Genomic DNA, 14,491 nt, shown 5'->3' on the forward strand with positions numbered 1-14,491 from the left:
TAAGCAAAATAGACCATCTTAATATACAAAGGGAAATCTATTGTTAGGGATAGCGTTGCGGCCCTTCACAGATTACTATGGTATAGATACTTGTACATATTTATACACAGTAAGAAGGTATACAAAAGGAAGATGAAAAGTATAACTAGAGAAACATACATGAGCTTTGAAGAGGAAAAAGAAACATGGAGGTTCTAAACATAGCGCTGAATCATTTGCAATCAGCATGTTTTCATTAAAAATTCTACTTTTGCAAAACAAGGAATATAATTTAGTTAATTAATGCCTGCCAACATGTGCTTAATAGATCAAAGTAGAATCAGAGAGTTTGTACTTGGTCATAGTTTAATTTTTTTTTTTACTTCAAGGTCACCGTGGTTATGTCAAAATTATTAAGGAAAGAGATTTTCCTATTTATCATTTCAAAAAATTCTGCAGATTAATGTCAAGTTGCCAACTTTGTAAGTTTGGGTATGAGTTTGCTGTTTTTGTTTATTTTACTAGCATTGGTACCTTATTTCAGCATTGTGTGAAACAAAAGATAAACTCCATTGAACTCCTGTTCAAGCTATATACTGGTAGAATTAAATTGATTACCATGTGCAATACACATTCAAATGTAATACATAGAATGATCATCTGGCATAATACACTGACAGACTTACCATGTGGCAATCTTAAATGATACTTGCAATTTATGTATATAACATATACTATTTTACCCATCCTTTCTGTATAATGAGTGGAATTTCACATGGAAAGCCACGCTATGCCTTCTATCTTCCATTCATGCATACAGGATTGAAAATGAATACTAGAATACCCTAACCTGAATCAATGTTGAGATAAAAATCGCATGTCTCAGCTGCAGTAGGCCTAAAAATCAAGGTCAAATCCATTTTAGTGGCAAAACTTGAAATTATTTATTCTAAAAATAAGGACTAAAACTCACATGAAAATGAAGAATACAATCATTTCTTAATGGGATTTCACCCAATAGATGTCTGGAGGTGTTGGGGCTCAGATGTGTCTGTGCTGGAGCTGTGATCGCCACTCTGTGAGCTATTTCCAGCCAGCTGTGTGGTAGGATGAAGGAGTAGCCTAAACCGAGGGGTGGACTGCATGCTAGAATGCAGCACTCATCTATGATGCGTTGCGGACTAGTGATATCCAGTGTTGGGATAGTTACTCAAAAAATGTAACTAGTTACTAATTACTTCTGTAAATTGTAATGAGATTACTTTACTAGTTACTGCATTTGAAAAGTAACTTCACTACTTATTACTTTACCTTCCTCTTTCTTAATTGACCGTGTAGAAGAAGATACATGACACTCTTTCTGCATAGAGTTTATTGTATAAACACAGGCTTTGGGAAACATGAGAACAAAACCTGAAAAAACAGAATAAAACATAAAGTGCAACAAAAAGTCATAAACTTCATCCCTCTCTATTCTTCGAAATAACGATTGTATTGCATGGCTTGGGTAACGCAGGAAAGCTCGTTCCTATAGCCTAGTAAAGTAGTGTAGTTACTTCCTATAGCCTAGTAAAGTAGTGTAGTTACCAATATTAGTATTGTAACTAGTTACTTTACTTAGTTACCAAAAAAAGTAATGTAGTTACTGTAATTAGTTACTTTGTAACTAGTTACCCCCAACACTGGTGATATCATAGGTGAGTGCTGTGTTCCAGCGTGCGGTCAACCCCTCGGTTCAGGCTACTCCATCCTACCACACAGCCGGCATGAACAAGCTCAAGAAGTGGCGGTCACAGCTATAGCACAGGCACATCTGAGTCCCAATGCCTCTGGACATCTTCTGGGTCAAATCCCATTAACATATGCTTGTATTCTTCATTTTCTTTAATTTCATAAATAATTTAACAGTCTACAATCAGAGGCACCTGTCTTTCTCTTTTCTCCTACATGTTTTGTTAGATTTCTTCCACTCCCCCCTTTTAAGGTCAGCCCTGAACCAGTGGACTTCTTTTTGGCTTTTCAGTAAAAAGCCATATGGGCATTATCATACAAGGACTGTCATAATACACTGGATTTCTGGTTTACTTCTATGAATTGTTTGTATATTAGCACCAGACTATTTGTGTTCATTGTAAAGATTTTAACCGTGGCTTCCTGTCCCTGTGTTAAAAATGGGACATTTTCCCAACAGGAGCACAACAATAAAACATGTCAAAAGTTCTCACCCTTCTACACTGTATACAAAACTCATGAAAAAATTACTGGGGTTGACCACGGAGCAAGATGTTCTTATCAATATTTATGTCCCAGTTATAAAGCTTTTAACCCAAGCTTATTGTTCCCATGATATGAGGGCATAAAATTATAGAAATTTTTCCCGACAGGGGCACAGAAATAAAAAGTCAAAAATGTTCACCCCTCTCCACCGTATACAAAACTCAAGAAAAAAAATGACTGGGGTTGGCCATATTTATTTTGAAGTTTAATCATATAAACTAATGATGTTATTCTAAAAGTAAAAGTTGAAGTCTATACTACACAATATTTTTGGGACATATGGTTATGTTGCATTCATTTTCTAATTCAAATGAATGTATGTGTATTTGCACTGTAAACCTTTAAAAGTAAAGTCATAATTGTACAATATGAAAAGATATATTCTATTTATTGATATCCCCAATTACAGTTAATATATGCAAGCACAGTAAGGAGATGATACTTTATATAGATAAAGCTGTATCTGATATACAGACATGAAAATGAGTTATATTATCATTTACAGTATATTTATTTTTTTAATCCATAAATCTGATTTATTTACAATAGGCTTCAATGGTCCCCAAACAAGGGAAACTAATTGAATATCCTCATTTGCTAGGACAGCAAATGTGTGTTTTGAAGCTTGGATTAGGACCTCAACCATTGTACTTACTTGTGAGCCATAAACCATTAGTTATATGAGTTTAAAACAATTTATGATCTGGGATTACATTTTAATCTGCAGAAAGTTAAATCAATTCCAATTTAGTGATATCAATTTTTCTGAAACCCGTGCCATTTTGCGGTCTTTGATAAAGTTTCCACCTTAACATAGAATATAGTCACATGACAAACCACTCAGATCAATGCTTTCAGGCAGACATAAATTTAAAAAAAAAAAACTCAAATCAGAAAGAAGGAATAAAATGGGAACCACGTCCACATTGTCAGCAAGGCTTTAGTTTCTCTCAGCTTTAACTGTATTAACATGCGCTATTTTCATACAAAATTAACTGAAATCTAAGGTATACCTCTGGAGCTCCAGGGCAAAGACCCTACACATTCACAGCACAAATCTGGCAGATCCCAAGGCAAGAAAGAATTTTGAGGAACAAAACAAATTAAAAAAAAGTACAGGGTTTGAGACGGGTAGCTTTGAAGCTCACGATGGTCAACACGAAAAATTACATTTTTCTATATGTACTTATCTTGTTTTTTTCTTTTATTTCTTTAAATTGTCTGAGGTTGCTTTTTTCTTAAAAAATGGAAAAAATATGTACTATACAAAGAAGAATAAGGTAAGGTTGATTGAATTGGATAGCATAGTGGTCTACTCATATTCTTTCTGTACAGCTGTGCAAATGTTTGACTCATCTTCTTCCTATATATCATTATCATGTGGAACGTCTGGACTGGAGCAGAAACAAATACATACATGTTTGTCCTTACGAGGGCGAGTAGAAAGCCTTTGAGTTGTGGCAATAACACGCCACCATGACCTTTGGTTTTTTTGTCTACAATTCTTTGAGTATGTTGCTTCTTCTTCCCTTTACAAAGAGTAGTTGCCAACCAATGCTTTAGACTTCATTTAAATGGCATTTATAGTTCAAAGGCCATCAGCCAATTCCAAGCAAATGTTATGGAAAGTTCAAATAAGGTGCATAAGGAATTAAGTGCTCTCAACAAAAATAAACATGACTCAGCAGTGGTTTCCTGTAGGCTTCCAGCTCGTGGCAAACTAAATTCGCACTAAGGGATTTTTTTTTTTTTTTACATAAATGTACAAAAATTTGTTTTTTTCTGCTAATCATTCAGAATAAGAAGACTTGTTATGGTTCATCACTGTCCCACAATGAAAAGACTTAAATGTTACCATCTAAAATATTAACTGTCAACCCTGCAAGTTTACAAAAAGAAGGTAGAATAACCTTGGAAAGATACTGGAATTACCTGGAATTTCAATGTTACAGTTTTAAAATGAGTAACTTGTTGTCACTCTTTTTGTTGGTTTACTCAAGCAATGTCAACTTTTCCAAAAGGTGACATTGTATCCTGTTATCCCAAATAAAATTGTGCTGATATTCTATTGCTTTAATTTTATTTTTTATTTTTTTATTTTTTGCATGAATATCAAAATTTGTGCTCCTAATCCAAATGGCAGTTAAAATGTTTATATTCCAAGCCTTCAGAATGTGTGTAATCCTTCCAAGGCTGAATAAATAAAATTAATGATGGTCTTCTCTGTTAAATGAATTACAGACTTTCTCTCTGTTTATGATGGACTTACGTTTTTGATGCATTGTGCTAGATAGTACAATCAATGTTTGATGTACAAAATTATTTCATAAAACAAACCTTAATAATCTGATATTTACATAATCATAAAATAATAAATTGGGGTTTGCGCTAACACATTTTCTCTTGGTTCAATGCCTGCCACTGAAGAAACAAATCACTGGCAAAGTACATTTAATGAGGCAGGATACGTAATTGGCAGGACCATCTTAGAAAATGATCAGGCCACATTCAAAGTATACAATATAAAATGACAATATAAAATGAAAAACTGAGTTTAAGTTGGTGCTTAAGGACAAACTAAAGTTTCTGTGATAAGATCACTTTTCTGTGTACTGTAATATGAATACTGGATCATACAATTAAAAACTGCTGTATAATATCTGAAACCATAAGTATGTACATGGAAAACTATATAGGTAATTTAGTAATGTTTCTATGTTTTATCAAAATATGTAAGATCCTTGGGGACATGGAGACAAAGCTTTTCTGTGGAATTAGAGAGCAAACAGCCAATCCACATTTCCAAGAGAGAAAAAAATGGATCTAAAACAAAAAAAAACTTCTTTCTTCTAATGGCCTCTGGGAGATTAAAGAAGGATTCTCGCATATTTAATTTTCATTTTCCATGTTTGAAGGCTTCCATGAAGACATTTTTCAAGTCATTTTGTTGGGATATCAATCATGCCAACTTCTGCTGAAGAAAGGTTTTTTTTATTTTATATTATCTTTCAAAATTCTTAATACTAGGTTCATGTTCCATCCATACCAGGTCATGGCAAGGAGAGGAGCTACAAGCAGCACAGCACTTAGGACCTTATAGTTTCCCATACTGATACGGATAATGTAATCATTTGTCTGCAAGCAGAGGTCTTAGCTAGAGTGTTTTTGATTCCCAAAGTTGTCCACATTATATGTCCTTCCTTAATCCATTGGACATTATAATGTATCCATGAGGTTCATAGAAGGAAGAAGAGGAAGCAGAAGACCCTGCATCCAGTCAATCAGAACTTGCACTTGGTAAAGATGACAATCTTGACTGAGGCACGGCTTGGTTTATCCCTTCCAGGGTAACCTGGAAGGACAGTTTTCAGCTGTCTATACTCATCAGGGTAATGACTTGTTCTAATTTGTAGGCAAGTTTTTGTTTTCCAGCTTGGTCATCTTGATCTAAAGCTGTTAAAATCTGAAAAAAAAAAACAGAAAAAAAAAATTAGCGATTGAAAATCCGCAAAATAACAAATTACCCTGTTGCAGGCTTTGCCTTTGCTTTTTAGGATAATATAGCAGAGAACGAAAATCTATTCTGGAGCTGGCTACACTTATTTAGGGTAATACATCAGAGAAAAGCAAGGAAGTCCAATATCAAGCAATGAGATTAAAATGTACACAATGACTAAAGTGATGAACTCCCAAGAACAACCCTTATTGTATGATACACTCTAGTTACACTAAAAAAACAATGCTGGATGTTAGGCGTTAAACAAAAGAAGCCCTGGCTATGGAGTTTAGAAGTGTATATAAGGGTCTCTCAAAGGTCTAGTATAAACTTAGTCAAGTCATGTGGTCTCTTGATTATAGCAAATTTGGTCATAAAATAGAGACTGCAATCCTGTTAGCTAACACCAGCAACTACCACCCAAAATCACAAGAAATGCAATTTGTTTTTAAATGTACTGTATCCAAAAGCAAAAGTTTACATTGTATAGAGGTTAGGGCGGGAACACCTGTCAGGCTTTTACTGCTGTCTGTGTTTTTGCCAAGGAGATTTAATCTCTCTCTTTGTCTAAGAGGTCACTAGGAAAAAAAATTGAAATTCTGAGTTTTAACCAAATAGAAAAAATTGGGAAATCTTCCAATATAACCCTTGTTCAGGTGACAGCTGCAAAAAGGATTTTCCCATTGGAATTTTGGAAAGATTTCTTATTATTTTCAGTTGTATCTAAAGGACAGGTGGTGAAGGGTGAAGATGATCTTGAATCGGTCCGAGATGACATTAAAAAATTCTCTCACAGGGTTTTAACTTTTCCCTACTCTAAAATCCACAATGATTAGTTATCTAAACTTTAACTTTGCATTTTTCATTAAAACTAAAACATTTCTAAAGCTGTAGTTAGTACTCATGGTATGGTAAGGTACCCAATGTATCCCTCCAAGCACTTTATAGGACCATATTTAGCATCCATGCTGCACTTTGTGCAAATCTACCCTTTTATTTAGTTCCAACTCTTTTGTCACTAACTGCATTATGTGACAAGGCCACATAGAGATGTTACAGGGTACTGCAGGGGCACTTCCCACATGTCCTCTGTACTAGGTCATGTAATGAGTGACACCAGATCACATGACCACTTGCAGGGGACTTATGTTGAATCTTCATTGTTCTGGCCTGTGACTTTTCCACACAGCTCTACAATAGACTGTTGCTTCCCTTTATCATTTACTGTATTCTGCTTTTATTAGGGTGTTCCACCCCCACCAATCATGCCCAGACATTGCAATCTGCATTTAATGTGAAACAGCAGAATAAAAGTAATAGCTGACATTTTAAAGTGCACTTGTCTGTTGCACATGCAGGGAAAGTAAACAAGTTCCTTTTAATGCCAGCTCCAGTGGCTGTTTACATTTTACTTTTGTTTCACTCTCTTGCTGCTTTGATTGATCACTCAGAAAAAAAATTATAAAAGGGGAACATGTTTCTCACTCCCCTTCCTCCCACATGACGATGCTTCTGTCTGCTTAGGCACCCAACACTTCACCATCCTCAAAAAAGGATTTTGGGGAACTGGAGAAAGTACAGAGAAGGGCAACCAAACTTATAGGAGGCAGAGGAGCTTGGTTATGAGGATGGATTAGAAGAACTGAATGTATTCTCTCTTGAGAGGAGGCGATTAAGGGGGGGATATGATTAGCATGTATAAATACATAAGGGGTCCATATAGTGAACTTGTTGCTGAGTTATTCACTTTAAGGTCATCACAGAGGACAAGGGCGCACTCTTTACATCAAGAGGAAAAGATCTTTCATTTCAAAGTACGGAAATATGGTTTCTTCACAGTAAGAGCTGTGAAAATGTGGAAAAAGACTCCTTCAAGAGCTAGTTCTGGCCAGCTCAGTAGATTGCGTTAAAAAAGGCCTGGATTCTTTCCTAAATGTACATAATATAACTGGGTACTAACATTTATAGGTAAAGTTGATCCAGGGAATATCCGATTGTCTCGTGGGGGATAAGGAAATAATTTTTGTCCACTGATTGGATCACACTTTGCTGGGGTTTTTTGCCTTCCTCTGGACCACCTGTGCGTATAGGATTGTGTATATAGGATTGTATGGTTTTTTTTTTCTTCTCTTTTATAGGATGAACTCTTTTTTCAACCTGACTAACTATGTAACTATTTACATGGAGGTAGAAAAAGAGTCCTCAGCTCTATGCAAGCTCCAAGTTCTCTGTGAGAAAACTAGCTTATGTTATGTATAAATAACCAAATTGGTAAACCTGGCTTTTTTTTTTAATCTCACATTTTATTGCTTTCTATAAACACAGCAAAAGAATAAACTGAAAGAAATATCTCTAACCGAAGCTAACATGCTTTTTCTCCAAAACCAATTAGGACTTTGGAAGATATCAGGTATTGAAAAGCGCAGTTTGTAATGACTAATTATTTTGTGGCAAATGTCTGGCAAGAACAGACAGTAACACTTTCAAAGGGAGCACAAGTGGTTCACAAAGAGAAAGAGAAGAATCACAGTGACCTAGTAGTAATGAGATTAATTCATCAACACCCAGATAGAAGCTTTCAAACAAGTCGTTTGGCAATTCTACATTCTGGGTGAAAGGGAATAAAACACAGTAAGCAATCAAGGGCCCTTTTCAGGCAATGTTTATGAACATCTTTTTATAAAACTCTAAACAAATTTAACAAAATAACCACAAATTTCACGCGGACGCGTATGTTCATGTTTATAGATGGTAAAATGTGTGCTAAAAAGATAAATTATTATGTTTTTGGAGGTCCTCAATGTGCTTTAATTACAGTATTTAAGCTTTACAAAATATTAATTATGACTGCAGTGAAATTCTTAACATGCACAGCTTTTGTAGGTTTCTCAAAACACTTTTTTTCTGTATTTATTTATGCATCTTTTTAAATTACTCAGCTTCTGTTATTAGGATTGTCACTCAGATTATATGGACACCACAATGGCAACAGTGAATTAAAAAAGCAGCTATTTGCAATGTCATATTCAATTACATTTTATTCTAAAGACGAGACAGTGTAATGGATACTGTTAGTGTAATTAAGACTGCAAATATTAAAATGTGTAAATGCTTTAGAATTCATTCATGAATCTGACCGCAAATTAGACTGTAAGCTTTAATAAGCAGAGCCACTTTGGGAAGAACTTCATTATGCAGTTATTACATCTAAAGTGGTATCTTAAAAAAAAACTCTATGGGGGAGATTTTCTAAAACTGTAGCTTGCACAATCTGGTGCAGCTCTGCTAGAAACCAATCAGCTTTCAAGTTTGATTGCCAAAGCTTAATTGAACAATAGAAGCTAATTGGCTACCATGTACAGCTGCGCCAGATTCTGAGTGCCCCAGTTTTATTAGTGTATAGTTATTATTAAGATTCCTCTAACAGTCATATATATGAGAAAGAATTATAAAAAATAAAAAGCTTTATGCAACCACTTCTGCCCAAAATGTCATAGCTGTTAATGGGATGGGGTATCATATACATAGCTTTGGATTCTTTCAAAGCTGGTTGGGCACAGACTGCAACTTAAGCCCCGTACACACGCAACGATTATCGGTCGACCGATCGTCCGTCTTTTGTCCAGAGTTGTGTTTTGTTGATTGGAATGTGCCTAGACTGCACACGAATTTTCTCGCTCAACAAAAATCTGCTTCTGAAGTGATGTCATGTGTTGGTTTGCTTTCTTTATGTTCTTTCTTATCTGAGCATGCCCAGTCTTGCTCATAAGATTTTTCTGTCAAAATCAGTACTGACTGCACGAAAATCGGCCGTGTTTTGACAACAAAAATTTTATAGTCTGCACACCAGATTTTTTTCGGCCGAAAAGTCGGAGTCGGTTGTCGGAAGCATCATACTAACAAGCCGAAAATCGGCAGATCGGACGTTGGACGAAAATTCCCTGCCAATTTTCGATGCGTGTGTACGGGGCTTTATTCTGCGGGCCAATTTACTCCAATGAGTATGCATTTACACCAGTCACCCATTGTTTTCAATGGTATCAATTTACATCTTTGTGATGCATTTTCATGTATTGTCTATCTCTGATGCATAATGCACTTTATGAGGCCTATTGGTGACAACAGCAGTGCATGAAAATGCTTCATTGTTGCTAGCACACCTAGAACCTAAATATATATACAGTCTGTATGTTTGGTCAGGTAATTTGTACATTAAGTGACCTTGTGCGTTTAAAAAATGTAGGGTATACAGGAACTATAAGTGGTGTAAGAAAAGATCAAGCTCTTACACATTAAAAATAAATAAATAAAAAAAAACATAGGGAGGTTGATTTACTAAAGCCAAGTAGTCTGCGCAAAATAATTTCCCTTATCTTAGTAAATGAGGAGAGGTTCTGCTATCATCCAAACTTCTTCAAGCAAAAATATATATATATTTTTTGCCTGTGAATGGGAAACAGTCTATTTGCCTTTAGTAAATCAACCCAATGAGGTATATGAATTAACATAATTTGTTGCCACTTTAAAACAGTATTAAACCAAAGCTAAAAATATTGCCGCTTACTAATTATTACATGTGGTGGTTTCATCAGTTTTCTTTTTTGTGAGTGACATCGACCTCGCCCAGCCAATGACACTGGCCCACAATCGAGACCTAAAAGCCGGCTGCTCGAAGATGTCAGCGGCTGGGGAGCTTGAGGATGCCACATTGCTGGAGCTGAGGTGAGGTGAGTATTTTGCTGCTATAAGTGTTTACAATTCCTTTTTAGCATTTTGCATCTATCTGTGTGCTGCTTAATAATTTTCATAGTAATGTTTTATTTTAACAGCCATTTCAACCTAGGGAGAGGCTGAGGGAAAGGTGATTACAATGCACTAATATAATAGGATTCCTTAACAGAAAGCTAGTTCTGTTGAGGAAAATGCTAGCATGTGTGTTAGGTCTATTGGTCCTTATTTATACAAGTTCCACCAGCACTGGAAAACAGAATTACACATGATATATACAAAAGAAAACTATGCAGTTTGCCCCATTGTTCTCAGCTATTGAGCTGGCACATTGATATCAGTAGCCAATTAATTTCCGTCAGCCAATAATTAAGTAAGTTTTTAATTAGAATGAAGCATTTTCTGCTAAATTTGAGAAGGGCTGAGCAAAAAGATGTGTTGTGCAATGAGATGTATCCTGCCATAAAGCACAGAAAGCTATTAACACTGAGGGATTAAAACTCTCAAGTTAAGCTTGACTTTGCTAGCTGTACACAAAATCATCACACCATACAAATGACTTCGTTTCCAGAGATTCATTATCATAAAGCATACATTGTGTACTATATTCTGCCTGTGTCTCTTTATCGGTATGTTTCCAAAAAAAAATTCTGAACAGGGTCCATATGTTTTCCTAATTTCTTTGTTGATATGTCAATGGCTCCCCAGATGTTCTATGTCATTCTCAAATGCTATACTCATCACAGAGCTGGCATCACTTCATAAGCATGTCTCATTTCTTAAATTCCAGATAAAATGTTAACCAATAACAGATGCACCGCACAATGTTCTTCTGCTTAACATTTCCAGTTCGCAATTGTGAGTTGGAAGAGGATGTCATATAAGGTGCACAATGATTTCCTAAATGGCTATTCGTTATGCTTGCTAAATAGTCTCTGTCTCCAAATGAAATAGTGTCTTTGTACTATTTGACTACAAAAGTCACACACAATTTGAAACCACTGCTACTTTTTGATTAGTAACATTATAACTAAGCAAACATAAGCTGGTAGAAGCTGGCATAGTAAAGTCTTTGCAGATCATTAGCCAATATGAATCAAAGTGGTAAATTAGATTTTTTTGCTCACTTTTAATTAAAATATACCTTGCAAAGGAGATGGAATTCAATTTATAACCTAAAATGTGAACCTAATATTTTTTTTTAAGTGGCAACATTTAATTTAAAAAATTACATTTAAGCAGAAATGTAAGATTTGTAAACAGATATCTTAATATATATATATATATATATATATATATATATATATATATATATATAATATATACAGTAAAACCTTGGATTGAGTGTAACTTGGTTTGAGAACGTTTTGCAAGACAAGAAAACCTATTTTATACGTTTTGACTTGTAAAAGAAGCGATGTCTTGATATTCAATTAGCGTTATTTCACAACTGATTAGAAAAAAAGGAAGAGAGGTGCCTCTAAGTGTAGCAATATGGTTACATTTAATGAAGATACAACTTTTAGCGATGCAATGCCTGTTTTATTCAGTTGATGATTAAAACAGGCACATCTAAGTAGGCAGGCATTCAGGGTAAATCTGTCCACATAGACTGTCCTCCGCACCGCCATCGACATCATCCCTTTCACGCTGCGCTCCACGAGCGCTTCAAGCCTCGCTTTCAGATCGCTCTACTGCAGTGTTTTCTTCCCAGTCATGACTGCAAACTGACAGCGGTGAGGAGGATGGCAGCTTTCCCCCGGATGCCTACATACTTAGATGTGCCTCTTTTAATCATCAACCATGTGAATTGCTAAATGTTGAACCTTCATTACATGTAACCATATTGCTACACTTAGAGGCGCCTCTCTTAACTTATATACACTGTAGCTTCTGCTGGATTTTGCTTCAAATCTCCTTGTGGAGGCTGCCATTTGTGGATGGACATTTTATTGTTACACAAACTAATATATTGCTATAATCTTTTTATATGGACTACAAACTGAAGGACTTATGAATAACTGGTTGTGGAATGAATCATATGAGTTTCCAATATTTCTTATGGGGAAATTCACTTTGATATGAGTGCTTTGGATTACAAGCATGTTTCTGGAATGAGTTATGCTCGCAATCCAAGGTTTTATTGTATATAGTATATATTACAAATTATTATTTAATACAGGGTACATTCATGACACTGATGTTACAGAGCCTTTTAGGTTTTCCAGAGAGCTCAGTAGTAGATATTCTGTCTGTGGATGTTACTGTCTAACTGAATCTCCATAAAGTCATGTCTAAACATACCAAAAGGGGGGAAGGGTAGTTGGCGATTCCCTCCTCTGATGCAGTCTGTTTTAAAAGTAAATTGTGTTTAAGCTACTCAACTCTGTGAACAGGCTTTTTTTTGCTTTTTTTTTTTTTTTTTTTTTATTAGGGAATCAGTAAGGTTAATATTTAAAAGAATCAAGAGCTTCACCTGCTGTATGGCTTATAGTAATTGGCTTAAAAAATTCCAGCTGCAAAAATAGGTTATTTTAATAAAGAGGGGTAACATCATGTAAACTTACCTCTTCACTATACTTCCCCACATATGAATAGATCTCTGAGAGTGCGCTCATTGTGTTAAACTCATTCATGTGCATACGTGATTGCTCTGCCAAATACGCATTCATATCTTGGTCACTTATAGCTGGCATTTTGGCAATGTCGGAATAGTACCTGAAAATGGAAAAACAAAGCTTATATGTGAAGTTCATAAGAAATACATTCAATCCATAAAAATATTTAATCAAAAATGCAACTATTTTCTTTGTCAACCAACTCCTATTGTTTTAACTATTTCCCGACACTGATTTGTCTGTGTAATACCACAATAAAGCACGACAAAATTCACTCCTCACTGCTGGCTGATTCTCATTATAATTACATTTCATCTAAACCGATCAGCCTGTTCAAGCATATACAGTTCTGTTTCTTGCTATTACAAATGTACAGACTTTGAGAGGGAGGAAGAGGAAGATGGAACAGGATCAAAATCAGATGTTCAACTTCTCTAGAATATTTATATAATCATACTAACAAGGCTGATTCCTGTTCCTTATCTTCGGTTTGAAAATTGATCTAGTTGTATATTATTCATACACTGTAGGAATACTTTTGGCCCTTTTAACTCTAAAGGTATGTAATATTCGAATGGTACAAAGCATCTATATTTAATACTCTCCTTTACTTCCTTTAGAACCTAATAGGACTTGCTAAGTTCTGTGCTAACTGTATATAATGGATACAAGATGTTGGCTTTATTATGCCTGTTCATACATAAGCATAGAGAACGCTCCCTGCAGCTTAAGTATGTAAGACACAAAATCTTAAAATACCATTGTATCTTTCTTCCAATGGTTTCTTTAGACTTGCTATTCAAGAGAATGATGCCACATAATAAAAAATCCAGAAATTGTAGACCTCTATTTAGTCATGCACAGGAAATACATAAGTAAAATGTAATTGTAAATGTTAGCCACCATATTGCCCTTCAGCAGATAAGAGATTATTAATCTTGCCTTGCTGTGTTAAAGTTTTGAATTTGTTTAACGGGAACACTACTACATGGCATTTTTATATTCTCCAAATGCTTCTATGGGTTTCCTCTGGGGAAACTGTTTTCCACCCACAGATAAAAGATGTGCTTTACCCAAAATTAGTCCTCTTTCTGAAGCATTAATGGGTCATGAGAACAATATATTAATATGTTGATATTATATAAGTGAACAATATATATATTACGCTGTTGGGGTTCATATATGGCAGGACTAAGTGTCTGTACTGCACTGACTCCTCTTCAGAGTTTAATAAAAGTTTTTTTTTTTTTTTAATTACATTTTTTTACTAACACTCAATACTATTATTCCAAAGAACAGAAGGCTCTTGTTATATATTGCCTTCTCTTACCCTAATTGAACTGGTTTGAAAGTGAAGACCCCCGCACTAAGGATAATAACGACATTGAGTGGT

At 35.2% G+C, this 14,491-nt stretch overlaps 1 protein-coding gene across 3 annotated transcripts in view; it reads right to left on the minus strand.

The window, feature by feature from the left end:
• Positions 1–2,456: 2,456 nt before the first annotated feature.
• The window catches only part of PLXNA4 (plexin A4), a 965,210-nt gene continuing 953,175 nt past the window's right edge, over positions 2,457–14,491 (minus strand). For all 3 annotated transcript variants that reach the window (XM_082255302.1, XM_082255301.1, XM_082255300.1), the window contains 2 exons: positions 13,048–13,198; positions 2,457–5,719 (listed from right to left, as the gene is read on the minus strand). In XM_082255302.1, the coding sequence (XP_082111428.1) occupies positions 5,624–5,719; positions 13,048–13,198 (247 nt within the window). In that variant the 3' untranslated portion in view covers positions 2,457–5,623. The remainder of the gene's footprint in view (positions 5,720–13,047; positions 13,199–14,491) is intronic.

This window comes from Pelophylax lessonae (assembly GCF_965119305.1).
Source record: "Pelophylax lessonae genome assembly, chromosome: 4".
Taxonomy (NCBI): Eukaryota; Metazoa; Chordata; class Amphibia; order Anura; family Ranidae; genus Pelophylax; species Pelophylax lessonae.